This window comes from Macaca thibetana, chromosome 2 (assembly GCF_024542745.1).
Source record: "Macaca thibetana thibetana isolate TM-01 chromosome 2, ASM2454274v1, whole genome shotgun sequence".
Classification (NCBI taxonomy): domain Eukaryota; kingdom Metazoa; phylum Chordata; class Mammalia; order Primates; family Cercopithecidae; genus Macaca; species Macaca thibetana.
The window spans coordinates 52,414,655-52,438,297 of NC_065579.1; the positions used below are offsets into that span (position 1 = coordinate 52,414,655).

At 36.3% G+C, this 23,643-nt stretch overlaps 1 protein-coding gene and 1 pseudogene across 3 annotated transcripts in view; one reads left to right on the top strand and one right to left on the bottom strand.

Moving 5' to 3' along the window:
• Positions 1 to 23,643, top strand: part of RNF13 (ring finger protein 13) — a 159,609-nt gene that overhangs the window by 93,660 nt on the left and 42,306 nt on the right. For all 3 annotated transcript variants that reach the window (XM_050779780.1, XM_050779781.1, XM_050779782.1), the window contains 2 exons: positions 5,814 to 5,904; positions 17,584 to 17,689. In XM_050779780.1, the coding sequence (XP_050635737.1) occupies positions 5,814 to 5,904; positions 17,584 to 17,689 (197 nt within the window). The remainder of the gene's footprint in view (positions 1 to 5,813; positions 5,905 to 17,583; positions 17,690 to 23,643) is intronic.
• Positions 22,770 to 22,858, bottom strand: LOC126949460 (uncharacterized; annotated as a pseudogene).

Genomic DNA, 23,643 nt, shown 5'->3' on the forward strand with positions numbered 1-23,643 from the left:
AAGTCCTATTGATTCATATTTTCAAGGTAAAGCGAAGTATAGACATAAAGCTATAGACTGATAGAAAACACTGGAATATATTTAGGAGTTTAAATAACTACATCCTGAAAAGGAAATATTTTATATTCCTTAACCAAAAAGCCTTATTTTAGCCTATGACAGTGTTTTCTGTTGTTTTTGTTTTTGCCCTTCTTTTTTCTTTTTCTTTTTTTTTTAAGATGGAGTTTCACTCTTGTCGCCCAGGCTGGAGAGCAGTGGTGCGATCTCGGCTCACTGCAACCTCCGCCTTCCTGGTTCTAGTGATTCTTCTGCCTCAGCCTCCTGAGTAGGTGGGATTACAGGCACCTGCCACCATGCCTGGCAAATTTTGTATTTTCAGTAGAGACAGGGTTTCTCCATGTTGGTCAGGCTGGTCTTGATCTCGTGACCTCAGGTGATCTGCCTGCCTCAGCCTCCCAAAGTGCTGGGATTACATTCGTGAGCCACCGCGCCTGGGCATTTTTGTCCTTAACCCTAATAGAGTGAGGCAAAATTATAATATATAAAAGGTAAAATTTATTAATGCATTTCTTAGGTAATTTATTTATATTTTAAATTATTATTTTAACCTCCTAGCTGATTAAATCTTTATGACTGTAGAGTCCATTAAGTACCCATGAGAAGTTTTAGCATTTCAAGAATAGTTTGACAGCTACTACATGGGAATTATAGGACTTACTTAAGTGAGTTTATTTATCAAATAAACTGGTAATGTTAGTACTGCCAATTTGACACATTTTACTTCTCCTCCTTTAACTATTACCCTCTTTAAAAAAATTATCCCAGTTGATACATCCCAGGGTCAGTAACTTTTGTGATCTGTATACATTTATTGGCAAAATAGAAAGCATGCATAGTCTGAAAATAGATAGGCCTGAATTTGAAATCAAATCCTACTTGTATCAGTTGTATAACTTTGAGCAAGTTACTTACTCTTTGTATGTTTTGCCAAAGTTCCAAGCCCGGGATTTAGCAAATCTTCAAGACCTTCTCAAGGGCTGAATATGTTTTGGATTGAACAAATTGATTATTATTTGTAAACTATTTACTCTTTTGACATGTTTTCAGTAAAAATTTTTCAGGCTGAAATTGTCAGTTCCGTTTATCACTTATTTTTTCTTTATAATACCGTAAAACCTTTTTGTGATAATCATGTCAGCTCCTAAAGAAATATGTTCAATATTAAAAGTAGCACATAACCATATAAGCCTGCTGTTTCCATGGAAATGTTTCAACTGAGTTGTTATTCAAAGACTGCTCAGAATTTTGGTTCTTGACTTTGTTGCTTAGATTATTTTCTATGATATTTTGCTCCATCTTTGCCCGTATGTTTAAACATTTTATATGTACGGAGACAAATGTTGTAAAGATGTTTACCATTTTCATCTTTACTGTTACTTCGTAGAGGTAAGAAAAGCATGGATTTATCAGAAGAGGCTTGTATCTGTCCCTCTTTTCAAGGCCTTCCCTAGGAATACTGGTGTCGTATACTAAGTAGAGATACTAATGCCTGGAAACAAAAGGAAGTTTTAAAAGCCCCTTCCTGTTGACACTTCACATGAGGAATATACCAATTTTTATTTCAGTCAGAAATAATGGATTAATTCAGTGGGCCAATAACATTCTTTATCTTTAGGAGACAGCAGAAAGTGGTAGGAAGGACACCAACTTCAGAAACGGGAAATACGTGTTTTTTTCTAAGACAGACTAGTTGATATATGAGCCAGGTACCTGCACCCTCAGGAAAGTTACTTAATCTTTATAAGCCCATTATTTTCATCTATAATAGTGTGGATAATTTTAATAATTATTTGGCCTGACGAGTTTGTGAAAATCTTATGAGAGAAGGTATATGAGAAAACCCATGCAATGGCAGAGTGAGAGGAACCTAGATAAGGAATAAGAAGCCTCAGGTTTGAGTCCAAACTGTGCAAATATCTAACTGTATATCTCTGGGTCATTTTTTTCTCTTTTTTTTTCTTTGATTTCTTCCTTCAGCAAATGCTTTTTGACAGCCTAATGTGCACTGTTTTAGGCATTGAGACTATAGCAAGTAATGATGCAGTCAGAGGCTCTGCCTTCGTATCATTGAGGGAGTAGAGTGCAGTAGTTAAGAGAGTACTTTCTGGGTACTGCCTGTCAGGGTTTGAATCCCAGCTCTACCACCTAGTAGCTGTATGACCTTGGATACGTTACCTAATATCTATATGCTTCAGTTTTTCTGATCTGTGAAATTGGGATAATGATAGTACCTAAGTCATTCAGTTGCTATAAGGATTGAATGAATTAAGGCCTGTTAAGCATCTAGAAGACTTCCTCATTCATAGCAATAATTTAATGGTTGTTCAGCTATTATTATTGTGATTATTATCATTTTATTGCATTCTAGAGTGGGAGAGAAGAAATGAACACGTAATCAAATAGATGTGCTATAATGTCAAGTAGTGATAAATGCTATGAAGAAAAATATCAGTGTAAGGGGATATAGAATGACAGAGATGAAAGGAAGGCAGCTATTTTATATAGGGTGGTCAGAGAAAGCTTCTGTGAGGCATTGCAATTTGAGCACAGATCTAAAGTTAGTGGCTGAGTCATGCAGATTTCTGAAGGAGGGTATTCCAAGGAGAGGGAACAACAAGTACAATAACTCGAAGATAAAGCATGCTTGGTGTTTCCAAGGTGTGGCATAAAGCCACAATGGCTGGATTAGTGAACAAGGGAGGGAGTGGCAGGGGATAAAGTTAGAGAAGGAGCCAGGGGTCAAATAAGATGGGCCTTATCAGCCATGATAAGGACTTTGGAATTTATTCTAAGTAAGTTTTAGGCTGGGTGCAGTGGCTCAGGCCCGTAATCCTAGCACTTTGGGAGGCCAAGGTGGGAGGATTGCCTGATCTTCGGAGTTCGAGACCAACCTGGGCAACATGGTGAAATGCCGTCTCTACTAAATATATAAAAAATTAGCCAGGCGTGGTGGCGTGCATGCCTGTAGTCCCAGCTACTTGAGAGGCTGAACCACAAGAATCACTTGAACCTGGGAGGCGGAGGGTGCAGTGAGCTGAGATTGTGCCATTGTACTCCAGCCTGGGCAACAGAGCGAGACTCCATCTCCAAATGAATGAACGAATGAATGAATGAATAGGTTTCAAACAGCTGTGTAATATGACATATTTTATAAAAGGAGCACTTTGGCTGTTCTTTGGAGAGAACACTGAAGGTGAAAGATGAGCAAAAGTGCCAACAGAGAAGATTTATAAAGTTGCTGCAGCAGCCAGGCAAGAGTGATGGTGGTTTGGAGTATTAGTAGTTAAAGTAATTAGAAGTGGTAGGAATATGGCTATATTTTGAAGCTGACAGGATTTGGTATAGGGAGTAAGGGAAAGGGAGGAGTCAAGGATGACTCCAAGATGTTTAGCCTGAGAAACTAAATGAATGTCTATGCTGCTTACAGAGGTGAGAAATAGAGTTGATCAATTGAGGGAAAAGAGACATTCAGAGTTCAACTGAGAAACTTTGTTTGAAACATCTATTAGGAAATCAAATGGAGATATTGAATGAGCAATTGGGTATACGAATCTGGAGACGTTGGGACTGGGTCATTCAAATTGTAATTTATCTTTGTTTGGCAGTATATACCTCACAGAGTTGTTTTACAGATCAAAATAAAGTAGAGTGTTTTAAAAGTATTTTGTGAATTAAAACATATTTAGTTTTGTTTTCAGTAGATAATGTTGCCATTTTCAAAATGGTTCCTCATATTTGCTTACAATATTTTCTCCCTTTTTCTTAATCGTTTTATTAAAGTAAGGAGCTTTCTACATACATCTCTTTAGATATCATAATTCCAAGAAGCTAGGTTACTTCCAATATTATTAGCCAGTAGTCACAAGCCAAAAGTTCTTCCTTGAGTTTGTCATAGTATCTTCATGAAAGAATAAAACATCATACACAGGGTATATAATTGCAAGTTTTAAGTATCAAAATAAGCTTTAAACTCATATGTGGTAGAGAAAATATCTTAGCAAGATAGAAAATATCTCCCAAATATGAAAAATATGTATAGTCGTATAACAATACCTCTGCATCTATTAAAAAAATGAAATAATGCTTATAGCTCCAGCTACTTGGGAAGCTGAGACAGGAGGGGCACTTGAGCCCAGGAGTTACAGGCTGTAGTATGCAATGGTGGCATCTGTGAATAGCCACTGCACTGCAGCCTGAGCAACCTAGTGAGACCCTGTCTCTAAAAAAAATAAAAATAAAAATAAATGATGAGGTAGATCTGTATTTATTGACATAACAGGATGTCTGATCTGTATCATTGTGTAGAAAAAAGCTTACATTTTAAAAATTATATGATCACATTGATGTTAAAAAATAAAATTGTATTGATCACATTGATATAAAAGTAGTGATTAAATATTTCTTGACTAATATTTTTTGTTTCTGCCCTCTTTGGGCTTTGGGGCTTACATGTTTTTGTTTTTTTCTGGTGTGTATGTGTGTGTGTGTGTGTGTGTGTATGTGTGTGTGTGTGTGGAGGGGTGTGTGTGTGTGAAAGAGAGAATGTGTGAGAGTTGAATGTTTATATTTGCATAAAACAATCTAGAAGTGAAAAAAAACTTACTCTACCAAGGATATCAAGATTTTAAACCTTGTCTTTATAAGGATGAAACAATAACAGCAAAATAGATCAGTGATTTATAAGTTTAGGGGGAGGGGTTGACTGTATGAGGGAATTTTGGTGGGTGATGGAACATTCTGTATCCTAACTGTGATTGTGGTTATAATTGTACGTATTTGTCACAACTTACAGAACTGCCTATTACTTCAAATAAAACATTTGTCCTTGGATGGGAAGGATTATGGTTTTGTTTTGTTTTCTTTTGCTTTACTTGCCTCCCCCTCTTTTAAATGCAAATGAATATGCATTGTTTTTAAAATGCAGAACAAAGTTATTTTGAAAACTATAAAAAGGAAACAAATGGGCCTTCCCTAAAGCCAAATGTGTTAAACTAACTCACAGCTAATAATGAGGCTGCTTTTTCTATTAGCAACATTAAGAGGATTGTTTTTATTTCTATTCCTGAGTAATGGGTAATTTTTACAAAATTCTTTTTGGGTGGCATTTGATTTTGGTTTTGAATATGGGTAGAAGAGTCAAATATCTTAAGATACCAATCAAACACAAAGCTTTGCCATGAGCGCCAGGCTTATGAGGAAGTAGAAATTTACCCAGCTTTCCTACTCTATTCCCTTTCTCAACACCTGTCAGCCTTTCAGTCTGTAAAGCCAGAGATGTGTGGCATTACTTTTTAGATTGTTGTGAAGTTGTCTTTTCTTATATTCTCTGGCTTATACCTCTCGTGGAAATGGGTATGTAAAAGAAGCTTTTTCTCTTTTTTATTTAGGAATTAAGTTATGTGTGGGAAGAAAACCTAAAATTTCTTCCTCATCTTTCTTCTCTAACAAATTATGTCTAGAGAGGAAGAATCAAATGGAAATATTAACAATAAAAATTATATCTGCATCTCATAGACTATTGAGAGAATTCAGGTAATGTATATATGCAAAATGTTAGCTTTGTTACTGTAAATGTTATGTTTCTCAACCATTTTGATGATGAATAAAATCTGCAATCTGGAAAATCAAGCAATAGACAATTAAAGTTGATTATAATTGTTTCCAGTTGCATTTGCTGCTATTATGAAGAAAGTTAAGTTGATTGTACACTAAGTATGGGCTTTTAAGAATAATTTTATTATTCTTTTATACAGTTGAGGTACTAAAGAAAATTGACATTCCATCTGTCTTTATTGGTGAATCATCAGCTAATTCTCTGAAAGATGAATTCACATATGAAAAAGGGTAAGTAATGGATATAAAAAATCATGTTGCTTAAAATTCTTCTTTATATTAAGGTAGAATTATATAATATTGTAATCAAAATTATGTTTCAGAATGAACTCTGTAGTGCCAAATTATCCCTTTTCAAATCATTATGCTTTTAAGATGTAGTATTTTAAAGTATTTTACTACTTTTTCTTTGTATGATTATGTTGAAAATGTATTCATGCTAGTGAGAGTAAGTCACCCTTCTTGCTAAAATGATAAAATAACTTTTCATTTTACAGTTTAATCAAACTACTAGTATTTTAAAACAATGCAATTTATGTTTATATGACATTTTCTATTAAGAAATGTTTGTATATTACTAAAAGGTATTTTATATATTATAAACACAGAATCCAAAACATTGTGTTAAGTGACTAACATTTACAAAGACAAAAAGTCAATTTTCAAGTTTTAGAAGTTTGATTTGAATGAAAACTTTTATATGAAACTCTTCTCCCCCACCCCCACAAAATAATCTCATTACAAAGATAACATGCGGACTGAAATTAACTTGAGGCACAGCTGTCTCAGCTAATATAGAAAACATAGAGAAAATGGTACAATGAACACTTCAGAACTTCTTCCATGACACAGATCCCCAAAACGTAGTGGACCAGAACAGACTTTTGTCTAAGAGGAGCACCAATAATAATAATAATAATAATAAAAGCAGCTAATATTTATTCAGCATTTAGCAAAGCTGGGGACTCATAAAGTAAGACTTCTATATTTGTTATCCATTTCATCCTCACAACAACCCTCTAGTGGTTGTTATTATTATCACTTATTATCTACATTTGCCAAAAGAGGAAACTGGCACAATGAAATCCAATTCTAATTATTTAGGGGGAAAAGAAATCCAGGAACATTTGTGTTTGAAAATGCATAAAAAAGAATAGGGCAGGGTTTTCTGTTTACTGTTATTGTTAGTTCCCCACTACAGTGTTGATATTTAAAGTGCTGTTCACATATTATATGCTCAGAACAGTACATTAAGGAATGTAATTTTGGAAGTTGTCTCAACAAACAATTGCGCAAAGTTGTGTTTTGTCAGCCATGTTTGCTTGGTTAAAAGAGAGGAGAATTAGTACTTGCTTTTACCTCAATATTGCTCCCCCATTTAGAATACTTCTATATATTTTAATATGTATTTTAAAGAGTATTCTTTGTTTTTAATTATAAAACCATACTTTTTAAAATTAAAAAGTAATATATAGATGCTAGCAAAATATGGAAAAATTGAAATATAAAACATTTAAAGTGCAAGTCTCTATATGACACTATTGTCTAACAACTACTGTTTTTTAAAAAACCTTTGTTTTTCCCCGTATTTGATTATTCACATTAATTAGTGATCACATGTTCATAAAATGGAACCATACAGTACATAATAATTTGTTTTTTTTTGGTTTTTTTTTTTTTTTTTGAGGCGGAGTCTCGCTCTGTCGCCCAGGCTGGAGTGCAGTGGCCGGATCTCAGCTCACTGCAAGCTCCGCCTCCCGGGTTCCCGCCATTCTCCTGCCTCAGCCTCCCGTGTAGCTGGGACTACAGGCGCCGCCACCACGCCCGGCTAATTTTTTGTATTTTTAGTAGAGACGGGGTTTCACTGTGTTAGCCAGGATGGTCTGGATCTCCTGACCTCGTGATCCGCCCGTCTCGGCCTCCCAAAGTGCTGGGATTACAGGCTTGAGCCACTGCGCCCGGCCATAATTTGTAACTTGCTTTATTTCCTTAATGTTTTGACCCTTTCCAGGCGAATACAAGTTTACAAACTCTCTTATCCCACCTCTTGGCTACAGATATATTGTGGCACTGAAAAATGTTTAAATTTTAAAAAGTTAAATAATATTCCAAATAGAATTTGAGGCAACACCCCATAATCAAGCAAATTAATGTATCTGCAATGAATATATGGCTATTTTTTCCTGTCAGTTCACTTTAAGTTGACTGTGAAATGAATTGCAAACATTATTTTTTAAAGCTTTTTAGGTTTTAGAATTGTTCATAAGGAATTGTAGAGTTGTACATAAAGATCTATTCTATCTATCTATCTATCTATCTATCTACCTACCTACCTACCTACCTACCTACCTACCTACCTATTTATCTGTCTATTTATTATCTACTACCTACTTTACCCTCAAGCCCCCTCTCTTTCTTTCAGTGGGCAGAACTAGGAAATATATATGGCTTTTAAAGATACAGTAAATCATGAGTGTATACTGTTGCTTTCAATTTAAATTCAAGAGCCTAGAATTTTTACTTTATTGATCTTAAATGGGTATTTTATTTTTCTATGCTGAAAGACACCAACATAATAATATATTGTCTTTTCTAATTGTAGAGTATATACACAACAGACTCGGAAGAAGAATATCAATGCTAGTACCAACGTTTTTTTAAAAACAGTTCTTTCTCTGCTTAGAGTATATCATAATAGATAAGTTCAAATTTATTATTATTATTATTATTTTTGAGACAGGCTGTTACTCTGTGGCCCAGGCTGGAGTGCAGTGGCATGATCTCAACTCACTGCAACCTCTGCCTCCTGATCTCAAGCGATCCTCCTACCTCAGCCTCCCCAGCAACTGGGGGCTAAAGGCAAATTATTTTTTTAAAAGATAAGTGAAATAGTCTGTGTGCAGATGTTATAAATTGAAAACACAGGTTTATTTGATTCATTTGCTTTCAGAGTTTAGAGATTGCTCTCCCTACCCCCAAGTGTGATTTTAAAAATTATATATAAACTTTAAGTCAAAATCAGTGAAACAATGTATATTCAAAGAAGTTCAGATTCTAAGTATCATCCTTCTTGTCCATCTTGTTCCTCTCCTTACCTTATAAGTAACAATTTAAAAAAGATTTAATTTGTTCTTTAGTTCATTAAATTTAAAAATATACAGGAAAATAAATCTCCTCTCCCCTGTCTTCTACCCTACTGCATAAACAGTATTCCCCTTCCTGCTTTTGACTTAATAGTTTATCCTTGAGTAGATGCAGATATTCTTCATTCTTTTGTACAGCTGCATAGAGCTCTTGTTTTGTGGATGTTCTAGTTTAATCAGCCAGTCCCCTGTTGATCAGCATTTGAATTGGTTATGTTATGTTGTAATTAGAAATACTGCTGTAATGCATAACCTTATGCCTAAGTGTTTTCATGTTTTTGCCAGTATACTTTTGGAATAGATTTCTAGAAGTGGGATTGCTAGTTCAGAGGTAAATATATATGTATTTTTGCTAGATATTGTCAGTTCCCATCCATAAGGGTCATGCCAGCAGTTTATGAGGGTGTCTCTTTTATTGTAGCCTCACCAACAAAGTTGTTGTCAGGTTTTTTTATTTTTACTAATAGGTGAGAAATGGTATTCTGTTATCGTTTTCATATGTATTTCTCTTATTACAAGCACATTTGAGCATTTTCTTCTTATGCTTACGCACTACTTGTATTTTATTTTTTATGAGCTGTTTATCTCTAGGTCAGTTTTTCATATTAGATTATTGGTCATTTTCTTCCCTATTTTTATAAGTTCTTTATTTTATTAGGTATGTTGGTCCTTTAATTTTTAATATTACAATATTTTTTGTATTTTGAAATTTTTATTTCACTATGGTGTTGGGTTTTTTTAAATGTAACCAAAAATCAAATGTCTTTTCCCTTGGGCTGTTGGTCTTGAGTCTTAATAAAGTTTTCCCTACTCCTGTGTTATAGAGGAATTCACCCACATTTATACTTGTACGGCTTCATTTTTAACATTAAATCTCTGGTTCATTTGTAATTTATCCTATATATGGCTTGAAGAGTGTATCCAATCATATCTTTTTCCAAATAGCCATCAGTTATTCCAATGGGTTTTTTTGGTCCTTCCTAGTGAAATTTTAAAAACAATTTTATTGAAATATATCTCACATACCATAAGGTTTACTCATTTAAAGTGTAAAATTCAGTGATCTCAGTATATTTATAGAATTCTGCAACCATCATCACATTCTAATTTTAGAACTTTTTCAATATCCCAAGTAGAAACCCCTTACACATTTGCAGTCACTTCCTGTTTCCCAGTCCCTTCTCCGTCCACTCCAGCCCCAGGCAATCACTAATCTACTTTCTCTCTCTATGGATTTGTCTATTCTGGTTATTTCACACAAATGGAATCACATAATATTCTTTTATGGTTTTTTTTTCATTTAGTGTAATGTTTTCAAGGTTTATCATATTGTAGCATGTATTGGTACTTTATTCGTTTTATTGCTGGATAGTATTCCATTGTATGGATATACCACGTTTTGTTTATCTTTTCATCAGTTGATGGACATTTAGCTTATTTCCACAACTTGGCTATTACAGATAATGCTTTTTTCACTATTTGTGTACAAATTTTTACATGTGCGTATGTTTTTATTTCTCTTTGGTATATACCTAGAATGGAATTGTTGCATTATGTGGTAACTCTATGTTTAACACTTTGAGGAACTGCCAGACTTTTTCCCAAAATGCCTTCACCAATTTATATTCACACCAGCAATGTATGAGAGTTCTAGTTTTTCCTTCCAAAGGTATTTAATAATCAACTGGTCTAGCTTCAGAAAAACCTGATGAGATTTTTATTGAGATTACATTATATTCATAAATTAATTTAGGAAGGATTGACATTTTTAGGGTAAGTCTCCTTATTCAAGAGTGTGGTATGTCCTTTCATTTGTTCAATTCTGCTTTTTTTTTTTTTTTTTTAAGAAAGGATCTCACTCCAGTTGCGCAGGCTGGAGTGCAGTGGCTCCAGCTCACTGCAGCCTTGATCTCCGAGGCTCAGGTGATCTTCCCACTGCAGCCTCCTGAGTAGCTAGGACTACAGGCATGCACCACCTTGCCCAGCTAATTTTTTGTATTTTTAGTAGAGATGGGGTTTCACCGTGTTGCCCAGGTTGGTCTTGAACTCCTGGACTCAAGCAATCTGCCCACCTCAGCCCCACAAAGTGCTGGGATTACAGGCGTGAGTGAGCCACTGCACCTAGCCAACTCTGTTTTTATGTATTCAGTTTTGTTTAGTTTTTTTAGTCCAAAATCTATGTGAGATAAACATTTCTTGTTAAATTTATGCCAAGGTATTTTATTGTTTACTATCATAAGTGGACTCTCCTCTTTCATTACCTCTACTAACTGGTTTTTATTTGTACAGCTGAAAGCTCATTTTTAAGTGTTGATATTATAACCTGAAATTTGACTAAATTCTCTTACTGTTGGTGGCAGTTTTTTCATATAAATAGGAATAGTTTTATCTTTTCTTTTCCAATTCTTATGCTTCTAATTGCTTTTGCTTATCAAATTGCATTGGTAATAACTTTAACACCATGTTAAATAGTAGTAGAGATAGGCATCTTTCCCTTTTTACTCCCTTTAGTGAGAAAGCTTCTCTTTTCCTCTTCAAGTAAGATTCTAATTTTTTTATCATATTAATGAAGTATTCATCAATTACTGTTTTATTGTACTTTATTCTTTTTAGCTACTGTCCACTCTTCTAACTACTTAAAAAGGATGATGTATTCTGTATTTAACAATAGTCCATTGTTTAGCCATATCCTAATTTACTTAGCCAGTAAGCCACTGGCTGTAAGCATGACCTCTGGAGTAAGAGCTGCATGGATTCAAATCCTGGCTTTGATCGCTTCTTAGCTGTGTGACCTTCAACAAAAAATTTATTATCTCTGGGCTGTAGCCTCTATTCTCATTAAAATGTGAACAGTAATAGAACCTACAGCATATAGCATTGCTGGAAGGATTAAACACTTTAATAAAATTCTTAGAAGAATACCTGGGACATAGTAAATGCTTCATAAATGTTAATGCTTACCTTCCAGTTTTTGTCTATTACAGAAAGTGCTGCAGTGATGTCCTTGACCATATACTATGTGCAGTTGCGCAAATGTTTCTTTAGCAAAAGTACCTAAACGTGGAATTTTTTTAATTAAGGAGAAACAGTTTTAAATTTCAGTAAACAACTGTCATATTGCCCTTTAAAAAGGGGAACAAGTTATGTTTCCACCAACATTTTAGGAAAGCCAATGTTTTCCCCTACTCTTGCCAGAAATACATATTATCAGTCTTTTTATGACCTCCCAATCTGACAAGAAGAAAATGAGTTGGTCCGATTAGCATTTCTTTATTCACAAGGAATATTTTTATAAACTGCTGTTCTTTGTCAATTTTGGTCTTTTAAAAACTTAAATTCTAGGAGCATTTTGTAACTTTTATTAGGGAAGGCAAATTATTGGATAACATACAACTTTTACAAGTTGTAGGCAGAGACAAGGCTTGTTTTTGATCAGAGTGAGTAGTGAGGTTCACTGGAGGGATTGCTGGGCTGTGGCCTTTGGGAGGGTATTTAATCTTCATGGACATATTTTCTCTTTTGAAAATGAAGAGTTAGAACAAAGAACCTTGAAGTTCCTTTAAGATTTCTGTATTCTCTCTGATGGTTAGAGATTCTATTTTTTCCACATTTAATCCCTAGCACCGGGCCCAATGGCTACATCACAGTAGATATTTAGTAAATTCTAATGAAATTAAACTGCTTTTATGCTACCTCAGAATTCCTCAAGAAGACAGAGCAGTGCCCTGGCAGCAAATGGGGACACAGGACTGAGCACAGAGCCTGTTTATTAAGGGATGTAAGATGTTTAATGAGGCAGCTGTGAGTTTTGTCTGAAAGGAGCAAGTTCAAGCAAGTAGTCAGATTAAATAGTGGGAATATCCAGCAGTTGGGCTGAATACAGGATATTGCCTGGAAAGCTGATCTATAGGACAGAAGGCTCTGCTGTGTGGCTGTAAATCCACTGAGGCACAGTAGTTTGATTGGTGGGGGCTGGATGTCAGGAAAGAACAGACAAGACTTTTATGTGTCAACAGAAGGATGGGGAAATTAGACAGGTTATTATTATCAAGCTTAAGTCTAGGCAGCTGGTTTGAAATTAGCCTGGGAACTCACACAAAGGAAAATAAGACCCTATTTTCTGGGTTGCTTAGATGATCTTCAGTGATCAAATCTTAGCTGCAGAGCTCATAAGATGTGCTGTATTTAGGCATGGACATGGAGACAGTGTGGTGGGATACTTCCTAAAGCTGTTTAAATGCCTTCTTCCTCAAATACAGATTAATCTGGGACTAGGGCAAGGATGAGTCTGCAAGTTCAGCTGTGGGAGACCTGGGCTGACAGAATAGAAATGGAGCCAGAGGACTCAAATTCCATTGTAGTTCTGTTGTAGTTCCCTGTATCATCACTAACACCACATCCACCATTAGCGATTTGGTTAAGAAAAAAACAGTATCTTGAATGTACATTGAGCTTTTGATTCAAGATGCTCAAAACCTTTTTTTTTTTTTTTTTTTTTTTTTGAGACAGAGCCTCACTATGTCACCCAGGGTGGAGTGCAGTGGTGGGATCCCAGCTCACTGCAACCTCTGCCTCCTGGGTTCAAGCTAAGGTTCCAGCCTTAGCCCCTGGGGTAGCTGGGACTACAGGTGCTGGCCACCATGCTTTTTTTTTTTTTTTTTTTTTGTATTTTTAGTAGAGTTGGGGTTCTGCCATGTTGGCCAGGCTGGTCTTGAACTCCTGTGGCCTCAAGTGATCCACCCACCCTGGCCTCCCAAAGTGCTGGGATTACAGGCGAGATGCCCAAATTTTTTTTTTTTTAATCAATTGTTGACCCTTTAAAATCCTCACAATATATCTTGACAGTAAACTAAAATGTATTTAGTTTCTAATGGAGAGCATTAACAGGATATGTAGAATATTAGATTTAGAACGTGGGCATATGAATCTTAGCATAATGCTTACTAGGAAATTCTGGAATTGATTCCATTTCTGTAGTTACAAACACACAGGAAGTTCCTAGTTCACTGGGACTTCCTGATTTGTTCTGTTTTTTGTTTTGTTTTTTTGAGACGGAGTCTCGCTCTGTCGCCCAGTCTGGAGCGCAGTGGCGTGATCTTGGCTCACTGCAAGCTCTGCCTCCCGGGTTCACGCCATTCTCCTGCCTCAGCCTCCCAAGTTGCTGGGATTACAGGCGCCCACCACCACACCCGGCTTAATTTTTTGTATTTTTAGTAGAGACAGGGTTTCACCGTGCTAGCCAGGATTGTCTCAATCTCCTGACCTCCTGATCTGCCTGTCTTGGCCTCCCAGAGTGCTGGGATTATAGGCATGAGTCACCGCGCCTGGCCCTGATTTGTTATTTTAGCTTGCTCCTTCTCACCTAGAAGCTCTGTTTATTTCTGAGCAACCCTGGGGCTTGTCTCATAGGACAGGATTTATTTATCTCATCAAGGCTGAATGTGCCTTAGGAAGTCATAAACATAAAAAGAGAAGAAAAAGAATATGAAAGTTGTAAGCCTTCCTACTGCTGAGATACTAAGTTACAATGGGTTGAATTTAGGATATGCAATACTCTGGCTTCTAAACCCCAACAGTGTTAATTTATAGCAGGTTAGTGGCTGTGGGGTAGGGAGGTTGTAGAGGTCTCATGGAAAGGCTCTTATACTTAAAAGTGGTACTGTGTCCGGAACTGGTGGGTTCTTGGTTTCGCTGACTTCAAGAATGAAGCCACAGACCTTCGTGGTACAGTTCTTAAAGATGGTGTGTCTGGAGTTTCTTCCTTCTGACGTTCGGACATGTTCGGAGTTTCTTCCTTCTGATGGGTTCGTGGTCTCGCTGGCCTCAGAAGTGAAGCTGCAGACCTTCACGGTGAGTGTTACAGCTCTTAAGATGGTGCATCTGGAGTTGTTTGTTCCTCCCGTCCAGAGTTGTTCATTCTTTCTGGTGGGTTCTTGGTCTCGCTGGCCTCAGGAATGAAGCGTCAGACCTTTGTGGTGTTATAGCTCATAAAGGCAGTGTGGACCCAAAGAGTGAGCAGCAGCAAGATTTATTGCAAAGAGCGAAAGAAGGAAGCTTCCAGTGGGGAAGGGGACCACAATGGGTGGCGCTGGCTGGCTCCAGCAGCCTGCTTTTATTCCCTTATCTGACCCCACCTACATCCTACTGATTGGTCTGTTTTACAGAGAGCTGATTGGTCCATTTTGAAAGAGTGCTGATTGGCATATGTGCAATCCTTTAGCTAGACATAAAGGTTCTCCAAGTCCCCACTATGGAGCCCCACTGGCTTCACCTAGTAGATCCCGCACCAGGGCTGCAGGTGGAGCTGCCAGGCAGTCCTGCGCCTCATGCCCGCACCCCTCAGCCCTTGGGCGTTGGATGGGACCTGGTGCCCCGGCGCAGGGGGCAGCGCTAGTCCAAGGGCTGGGGCTGCAGGACTGTGGTGGGGAGGCTGGGGCATGGCGGGCTGCAGGTCCCGAGCCCTACCCCACTGAGAGGCAGCTGAGGCCAGGCGAGAATTGGAGAGCAGCGCTGGTGGGCTGGCACTGCTGGGGTACCCGGCGCACCCTCTGCAGCTGCTGGCGCGGGTGCTAAGCCCCTGACTGCCCGGGCCTGGCGGCGTTGGCTGACTGCTCTGAGTGCAGGGCATGCCGAGCCCACGCCCACCCGGAACTTGCGCTGGCCCCCGAGCGCTGCAGCGCAGGCCGGATTTCCCCCCGCGCCTCTCCCTCCACACCTCCCGGCAAGCAGAGGGAGCCGGCTCCGGCCTCGGCTAGCCCAGAAAGGGGCTGCCACAGTGCCATGACGGGCTGAAGGGCTCCTCAAGCGCCGCCAGAGTGGACGCTGAGCCTGAGGAGGCGCAGAGAGCGAGGACTGCTAGCATGTTTTCATCTCTCAGTACCATTGGCTCAGGGCAGTTTCAGAGGGTATGTGCGGAGAACAGGGATATTGTTTGCAAAGCTGGCTGACCTCGTGCTGGAAGAGATGGTATTAAATAGAGCAGCTTAGGTCCTGCTGCTGCTGATTTTCTTTTTTACACTGACGATCTGTAAGTTACTTTAGTATTTTGTGCAAAGCTGTACAAAGGTGTGTGGAATCCTTTTGTCATCCCCCATTCTGCTGGAAAGTGATTGAAGTAAAAAGCTACTTGTATTCTAGCAATTGTAGCAATTTTTGGAAAGTTTAAATTATTGGGGGAAATTACTGGTATTATCTTTGTTGTTTGTTGGAGCTTGATAGAGCCCCTTGTGTGTGTGTATAAGAAATAATAGCGTGAAGATTTAAAAATAGCCTCGGAAAGTAATAAGTTGCATTCATGTTATTTGTCTCAAGTGCTGTTGTGTCCTAAGCACCTCTGTATGAGGAAAGAAGTAAATCTGTTTTTATTTTCCTTTATACTGAGAACGATTGTTTCGCATTGAACCTTTCTGTTATGAAATACCTGACTTCACTACCTAAAAAATTAACTGGCAGTGGATAACAGAGTAGCTTTGCTGGCACCATTCTAGTCTAGTAGCACAGTGAACCCAATGGAGTGATCTGTCATATCTGTCATATTACTGAACATTATCCAGACTCTTCCCTAAACTAAGGATATTTTTAATGCAGAGCTTTGATGCCATGTAAAATTTCCTCATGCAACACAATGTGCATATTGTGATTACAGTTTTATTTCATGGGTCCCTGTCAATTTTTAATGCAGAGCTTTGATGCCATGTAAAATTTCCTCATGCAACATGATGCGCTTATTTTGATTACAGTTTTATTTCATGGGTCCCTGTCAATTTTTGTAATGATAATGTCACAGTAATAACATGGTTAATGACAAATGAGAATTAAGGCATGTAGCATTTCCTATTCCCCACCTTACAACATACACATTTCTGTAGTTTTTTTCAGTCCAGCAGTGGAGAAGGTGGGGGATATACGGGAAGCTGTAACTCTTATGAATTATTTGACCAGTTTTTCATTCCGTATCTCATAGATAATTGTAGAGTATAGGACCTGTATCCATTGTATCTGGTACAACAGATACATGTAAAGCAGATAGGGAGGAAACAGCATAATTATCAATACTGACTCTAGAGTTTTTCCATAGGAAGAACTTATGAACAGTAATTTGATTGAGGTGGAGGTTCTTTTTGGTACCCAAGGTACTACCATGATTTTACATATAAAATACACTTTTGCTCCAGTTAGTAAATTCAATAAACAACATCTCTAGACCTGCCGTGGTGGCTCACGCCTGTAATCCCAGCACTTTGGGAGGCCGAGGCGGGTGGATCACCTGAGGTCAAGAGTTCAAGACCACCTTGGCAAAACCTTGTCTACTAAAAATACAAAAATTAGCAGGGTATGGTGGCAGGCACCTATAATCCCAGCTACCTCACTTGAACCCCGGTGGTGGAGGTTGCAGTGAACTGAGATTGCACCACTGTACTCCGGCCTGGGCAACAGAACAAGGCTCCATCTCAAAAAAATAAAGTAAAATAAAATAAATAAATAACGTATCTCCAGGATAGACACAGTAAGTATTGATTGGCTAGTTTTCTTCACACAGTTTAATCATATAGGCATGCTATTAGGAAAAATATGTAAAATAGACTTAAAGATGTAGAAAGCATTCCTTAAATTATTGGAAGTCGTATTTTAGAAAATGAAATGTGTGTAGTGGATTTAATTGTAATGTCTATATGTCTGTTTTTAAAAATATTTTTTCCTGTTTTTAATTAACATCAGAATTTAACAATTCTTCAATTCTCAATTGTTGATTTTTGTTTTCTTCTAGGGGCCACCTTATCTTAGTTCCAGAATTTAGTCTTCCTTTGGAATACTACCTAATTCCCTTCCTTATCATAGTGGGCATCTGTCTCATCTTAATAGTCATTTTCATGGTAGGTACATTAACTTTTAATAATTTTTAAAAAATAGTATGGATGAATCTAAAAACATTGTATTGAGTGAGAGAATTTAAACAATATGTACATAAAAGAGTGCATATTGTATAAATTCATTTATATGAAGTTCTAGACAAAACAAAGATAATGTGAGTAGGAAAAAATAGGAATGGTGATTTCCTGTGGGGGGTTAGAGAGAAGTGATCAATTTACTGAAAAGAGTATGAGGGAACTTTTGGGGGATGACAGTCATGTTTTGTATCTTGATAGAGATGTGGGTTGCAAAAATGCATGGCATTTGTCTGGATTCACACAATCAATTGTGTTGTACTTTTCATTATATGTAAATTTTACCTCAAAAGAAAACGAACTGTAAAAAAAAATTTACTAAACTGAGTAATGATTTGCATGCCAAAGTATTTTAGGGAAAGTACACTGATACCTGCAACTTACTTTAAAATACACTGTAAAAAAATAAGAGGAAAAAGTAAGATGTATTGATGGGTAAATAGAGATGTGACAAAAAGCATAGTAAAATGTTAATTATAGAATTCAGGTGGATATATGGGTATTTATTATAAAATTCAACTCTTCTGTATGTTTGAAAATTTTTATATTAAAGTATGAAAAAAATAATGTGAGAGCTTAAGGTTAAGGGGGAATGACATATTATTTCTCCGTAATGGTGATTATCAAAGTATGGTCACAGGACTATTAGTAGGTCTGCAAAATCAAAATTATTTACATAATAATATTAAGGTAATATTTGCCTTTGTCACTCTCATTCTCTTAGACGCGTGTAGTAAAAGTTTCTAGAGGCTACGTGATGTGCAATATCAAAATATTTGAAAACAGAAGCAGTTTGAAAATCCCTCTGTATTCTATTTTTACAGATATTAAAATAGATTTGCAAAGATATAAAACAGTCCCACTATTCTTGCCAACTTCTTTGTCATAAAGAATATGTATTTTAATATTCAGTACATTTATTATTATATTGAATTCATAGATTAGTTTAAAGATTAAATGCTATCTTTAAAATGTTCAGTCTTCCTATGATGCTATCGTATTTTTAAATTTACTTATTTAGGTCTTTCCATCAGTTGAATAATAATTTTTCTATAAATGTTTTGCATGTCGTCTTTTAGACTTATCACACATACAGTTTTTCTTGCTACCATAAAAGGGATTTTTGAAATTATATTTTATAATTGGTTATTCTCATAATTGAGTATTAGAGCATTGCTTTTTATTGAACGTTTAATTTTGGAATAATGTTAAGATTTACAGAAAGTTTGCAAAGAAGAGAATTCCTGTTTATCCCTCATCTACTTTCCCACATTGTTAAAATTTTACATCGCCAGGAGACTTTTGTCAAAACTAAGAAACTGACATTGGTACATTACTATTAACTAAACTCTACATTTTGGATTTTACCAGGTTTTTCATTAATGTGTTCTTTCTGTTCCAGGATCAAATCTAGGATACCACATTGTATTTCATTATCCTGTCTTCCCTCTGGTCTATGACAATTTTGCTGTTCTTGTTTTTCATGGCCTTGATAGTTTTGAGGAGTGCTAGCCAGGTATCCTGTAGAATGTCTCTCAGCCTGATTTTTTTCTCATGATTAGACAAGGCTACAGGTTTTTCAAAAGAGTATCACCGAGGTGAAGTGCCCTTCTCCTCACATCATATTTGGGGGTATATGATATCTGTAGAACATCACTGATGATGCTAACCTTCATTCCGTGGTTAAGGTAGTGTTTGCTGAATTTCTCCATTATAAAGTTAATATTTTTTCCTTTTTCTACTCTGTTCTTTCTTTAGAAGTGAGGCACTAAGTATAGCCCACTCTTAAGGTGGGGGAAGGGGAGGGCATATCTGCATTATCTGAAATTCTTCTGCAAGGAAGATTTCTCCGCATTTATTTATTCAACCAACCACTTACATTAGTATGCACTCATGTATATTTATTTTACACTTAGGTTATAATCCAGTACTATTCATACGTTATTTTTGGTTTTTGATTGTTTTTAAATTGTTTAACTTTGGCTGTTGTCATGCTGGATCTTATGTTCCTTTGATTCAGTGCTATCCCTTTTTAAATGATTATTAAGCACTTCTTGACTACTGTCTTATACTATAAGATGCTTCAGGTTCATTGTATATTTTTTATATTTTTCCTGTCCCACCCCTAGCATCAGACCTTTTCCCAAGGAGTCCTAGTTTTTTTAATTAGAGAGTTGTATTTAGAAAGCAAGGTTTGGTCAGGGGACATTATTTATTTTTATGTATTAATCATATAATCATGTCATTAATCATTAATCATGTAATCGTGTAACAAATTCCATTACAGTAATTTGTTTGTTGATTCCCTTGGGGTTTCAGCATAGAAGCAAGAAAGTAGACAGTAAGTTAGAAAACCAAACAACAAACAAACGAAAATACCCTTGGAAAACCAGGAGTACAAGTAAATATCCTTATACAGAGAAAGAATATAGACTAAAAACTTAAAATAAACATTATTAAATGGTGAAATGCTAGAAGCCTTCCCTTGAAAGTCAAGAACAGCAGGGCCGAGTGCGGTGGGTCACACTGTAATCCCAGCACTTTGGGAGGCCGAGGCAGGCGAATCACCTGAGGTCAGGAGTTCAAGACCAGCCTGGCCAATGTGGTTAAACCCCATCTCTAGTAAAAATAGAAAATTTAGCTGGGCATGGTGGCAGGCGCCTTCAATCCCAGCTACTCAGGAGGCTGAGGCAGGAGAATCGTTTGCACCCAGGAGGCGGAGGTTGCAGTGAGCTGAGATCTTGCCATTGCACTCCAGCCTGGGCAACAGGAGCGAAACTCAGTTTCAAAAAAAAAAAACAAAAAGGTCAAGAACAGGAAATGGATGTCTATTGTTCTACCTCCTTTAACATTGTGCTATGTTTTTTGGGAAAATAAGGGGGAAAAAGCAGTATAAGTCCTGGACATAAATCAGATTTTTATTTGCTTGACTTTTCAAAATGGGGTACTGGATTGTATGTCTTTCATCTGTTGTAGTAATAATTGATTTTTCTCTCTTTTATCATGTTTATGTTGGGTTACATTAATATGCTTTGTAAATTTTGAAATTCCATATATTCTGGAGATAAATCCTGTTTATGATGTAGAAATTTTGCCCTTACATCTCTAGATTATTCAGATTTCTAATATAGATTAATTTTTTATACTTGGACATCGATGTAAAAATCCTAGAATATTAGCAATCTGAATATTCAGGTAAGAGAAAGCTTTGGTTTTATGGGGCCAGAATAACCTTGACATGAAAACTAGACAATCCCTTGAGCACTGTTGGTAGGAAGGTAGAATGGAACAACCACTAAAGAAGACAGTATGGCAACTCCTCAAAAAATAAAACATGGAATTACCATACGAGCTGGTAATTCCACTTCTGGGTATATACCAAAAAGAATTCAAAGCAAAGACTCGTATGATATTTGTACACCATGTTCATAGCAATATTATTTACAATAGCCAACGATGAAAGCAACCCAAGTGTACATTGACGGATGAATGGATAAACAAGATGTGGAATATACATACAATGGAATATTATTCAGTGTTTTTAAGGAAGGAAATTCTGACACATGCTGCAACATAGATGAACCTTGAAGACTTTATGCCATGTGAAATAAGCCAGTCGCAAAAGGACAAATACTGATTCTACTTATACGACATACCTAGAGTAGCCAAATTCATGGAGACAGAAACTAGAATGGTGGTTGCCAGGAACTGAGGGGACTGAGGAAGGGGGAGTTATTGTTTCATGGATATAGCGTTTCAGCTTAATAAGATGAAGTCTGTGAATGGATGGTAGTGATGGTAGCACAACAGTATGAATGTACGTAAGCCATCGAACTGTACATTTAAACGTGGTTGAGATAGTAAGGTTTATGTTGTGTATATTTTACCATAATTTAAAAAAAACTAGACAATCAAAATTATAGCTCATAAAACTAAAGCTTTCTCTTACTTTCTAAAATAGTTTTTTTTTTTTAAAGAAAATTTGGGTTATCTATTACTTGACATTTTTGTAGAGGATGCCTATAAAATCATCTAGGTCTAGTGACTTTTTCATAGTTATATAGATATTCAGATGGTTTTCCAGTTCCTACTAAATTGTATTTCTAAGAAATTTCCGGTTTTCAAGTGTAGTGGAATAAAGTGATTTATAATATTCATATATTCAAATAACAATTTAAAGAGAATTTCTACTATTTGTGGAATAAGTTATCTTTATTCATATCCATCTGTGCCTTTCACAATGTTGTCAGAAATTATTGCCTTATTAGTCTTTCATAGAAGTAGGTTTTCATTCAATAAATATTTATTCTGTACCTATGGTGAACTAGGCACTGTTCAAGGGTCTACAGATTCATCAGTAAACAAAATCGGTAAAAATCCCCGATGTTAAGCCGCTTACATTTTGGTAGAACTTAATGCTAAATTCTTTACTTTCTTTATCTTTATCATGAATTTTTGTTCTTATTTTCTTTCTTCTACCTTGTCTGGTTGTATGGCTTTTCTTTTTCTACTTTATTCAGCCAAATGCTTATTTTTTTTTTCTAGTATATGCATTTAGGTTATAAATTTTTCTACAACAATAACTATAGCTGAAACCCACAACTTTTGATAAGGAAAATTCTTATTTTCATTCGACTTAAATTTAAAAGTTTTTCATTTTAATGTAGGATGTTTCTTTATCACTCTTAATGTTTCAATCCGTATGAAGGGGGAACTCAGTTACTATAACTCTTAGCCCTTCTCTGCCCATTTACTCTTTCCACCTTAGAGGAGATAAAGTGTCTTATCTGTGTGGCATAGTTAGGAAGAATAAATTGGGCACACTTGGCTCAGCTCCACCATCTGTGTTTTGTGATTAACCTGACTTTGGGACATAGATGTTGATTCAGCTCCTCCAGGGTTAGGGCTGGTTCTGCAATTCTGCGACAGGGTGAAGGGAAGGCCTACCTCATTCCAAAGTTGTGTTTGTCTATATCTGAGTGGCTAAGGCAACCTAATTCTATTGCTCAATAAAAAATTATGTTTCTTGCACCGCACGGGGGTCATGCTAATCTTCTCTGTATCATTCCAATTTTAGTATATGTGTTGTTGAAACAAGTACAAAAAGTTCTGTTTCTCTCTCCAGTGAGTTAGTTGTTTCACCTTCCTCCTTCTGGCAGTTCATGGTCTTATTTCTCAAGTTATTTAGAATCTAGGTGGCATGCTGATTATAACACCCCCTCAGAAAAGTAGATATTCATTACGATTTGTTCTGTGACTTATAAATTATTTCAGTACAGTTTTACATTTCCAAAATATGTATTTTTTTCCTATTGATTTCTAATTCAGTTGTGTTGAGGTAAGAAAACATTGTATGTTATGGATTCTTTGTGGCATGGTTTTCTGATTAAATTTTGTAAACATTCCCTGTGTGTGAAAAGACACGAAGGGCAGTTCTGTGTTCATTAGTTCGAACTTGTGAATTTGTTTTGTCTAATTTTTTAACAGTTTTATTGAGATATAATTAACATAAAAATTAACTCATTTAAATGCACAATTCAATAATTTTATTTGCAGAATTATGCAACCATCACCACAATCGTTAATAATTTTCTGCGTTCTTTTCTATTTTCTGAAGCTGTGCTAAGAATAGAACAATCTTATGAGCCACATTTTATTATAATTTTAAATTTTCTAGTAGCCAAATTTAAAAGGTTAAAAAAAGAAAACAGATGAGATTAATTTTAATACTATATTTAACCCAATAAATCTAAAATATATAACAACATTCAATTAATACAAATATATGATATTTTTACATTCTTTTTGTACAGTGTCTTCATAATCTGGTGTCTACTTTATACTTACAGCACATCCCAATTCAGACTATCTATGTTTCAAGT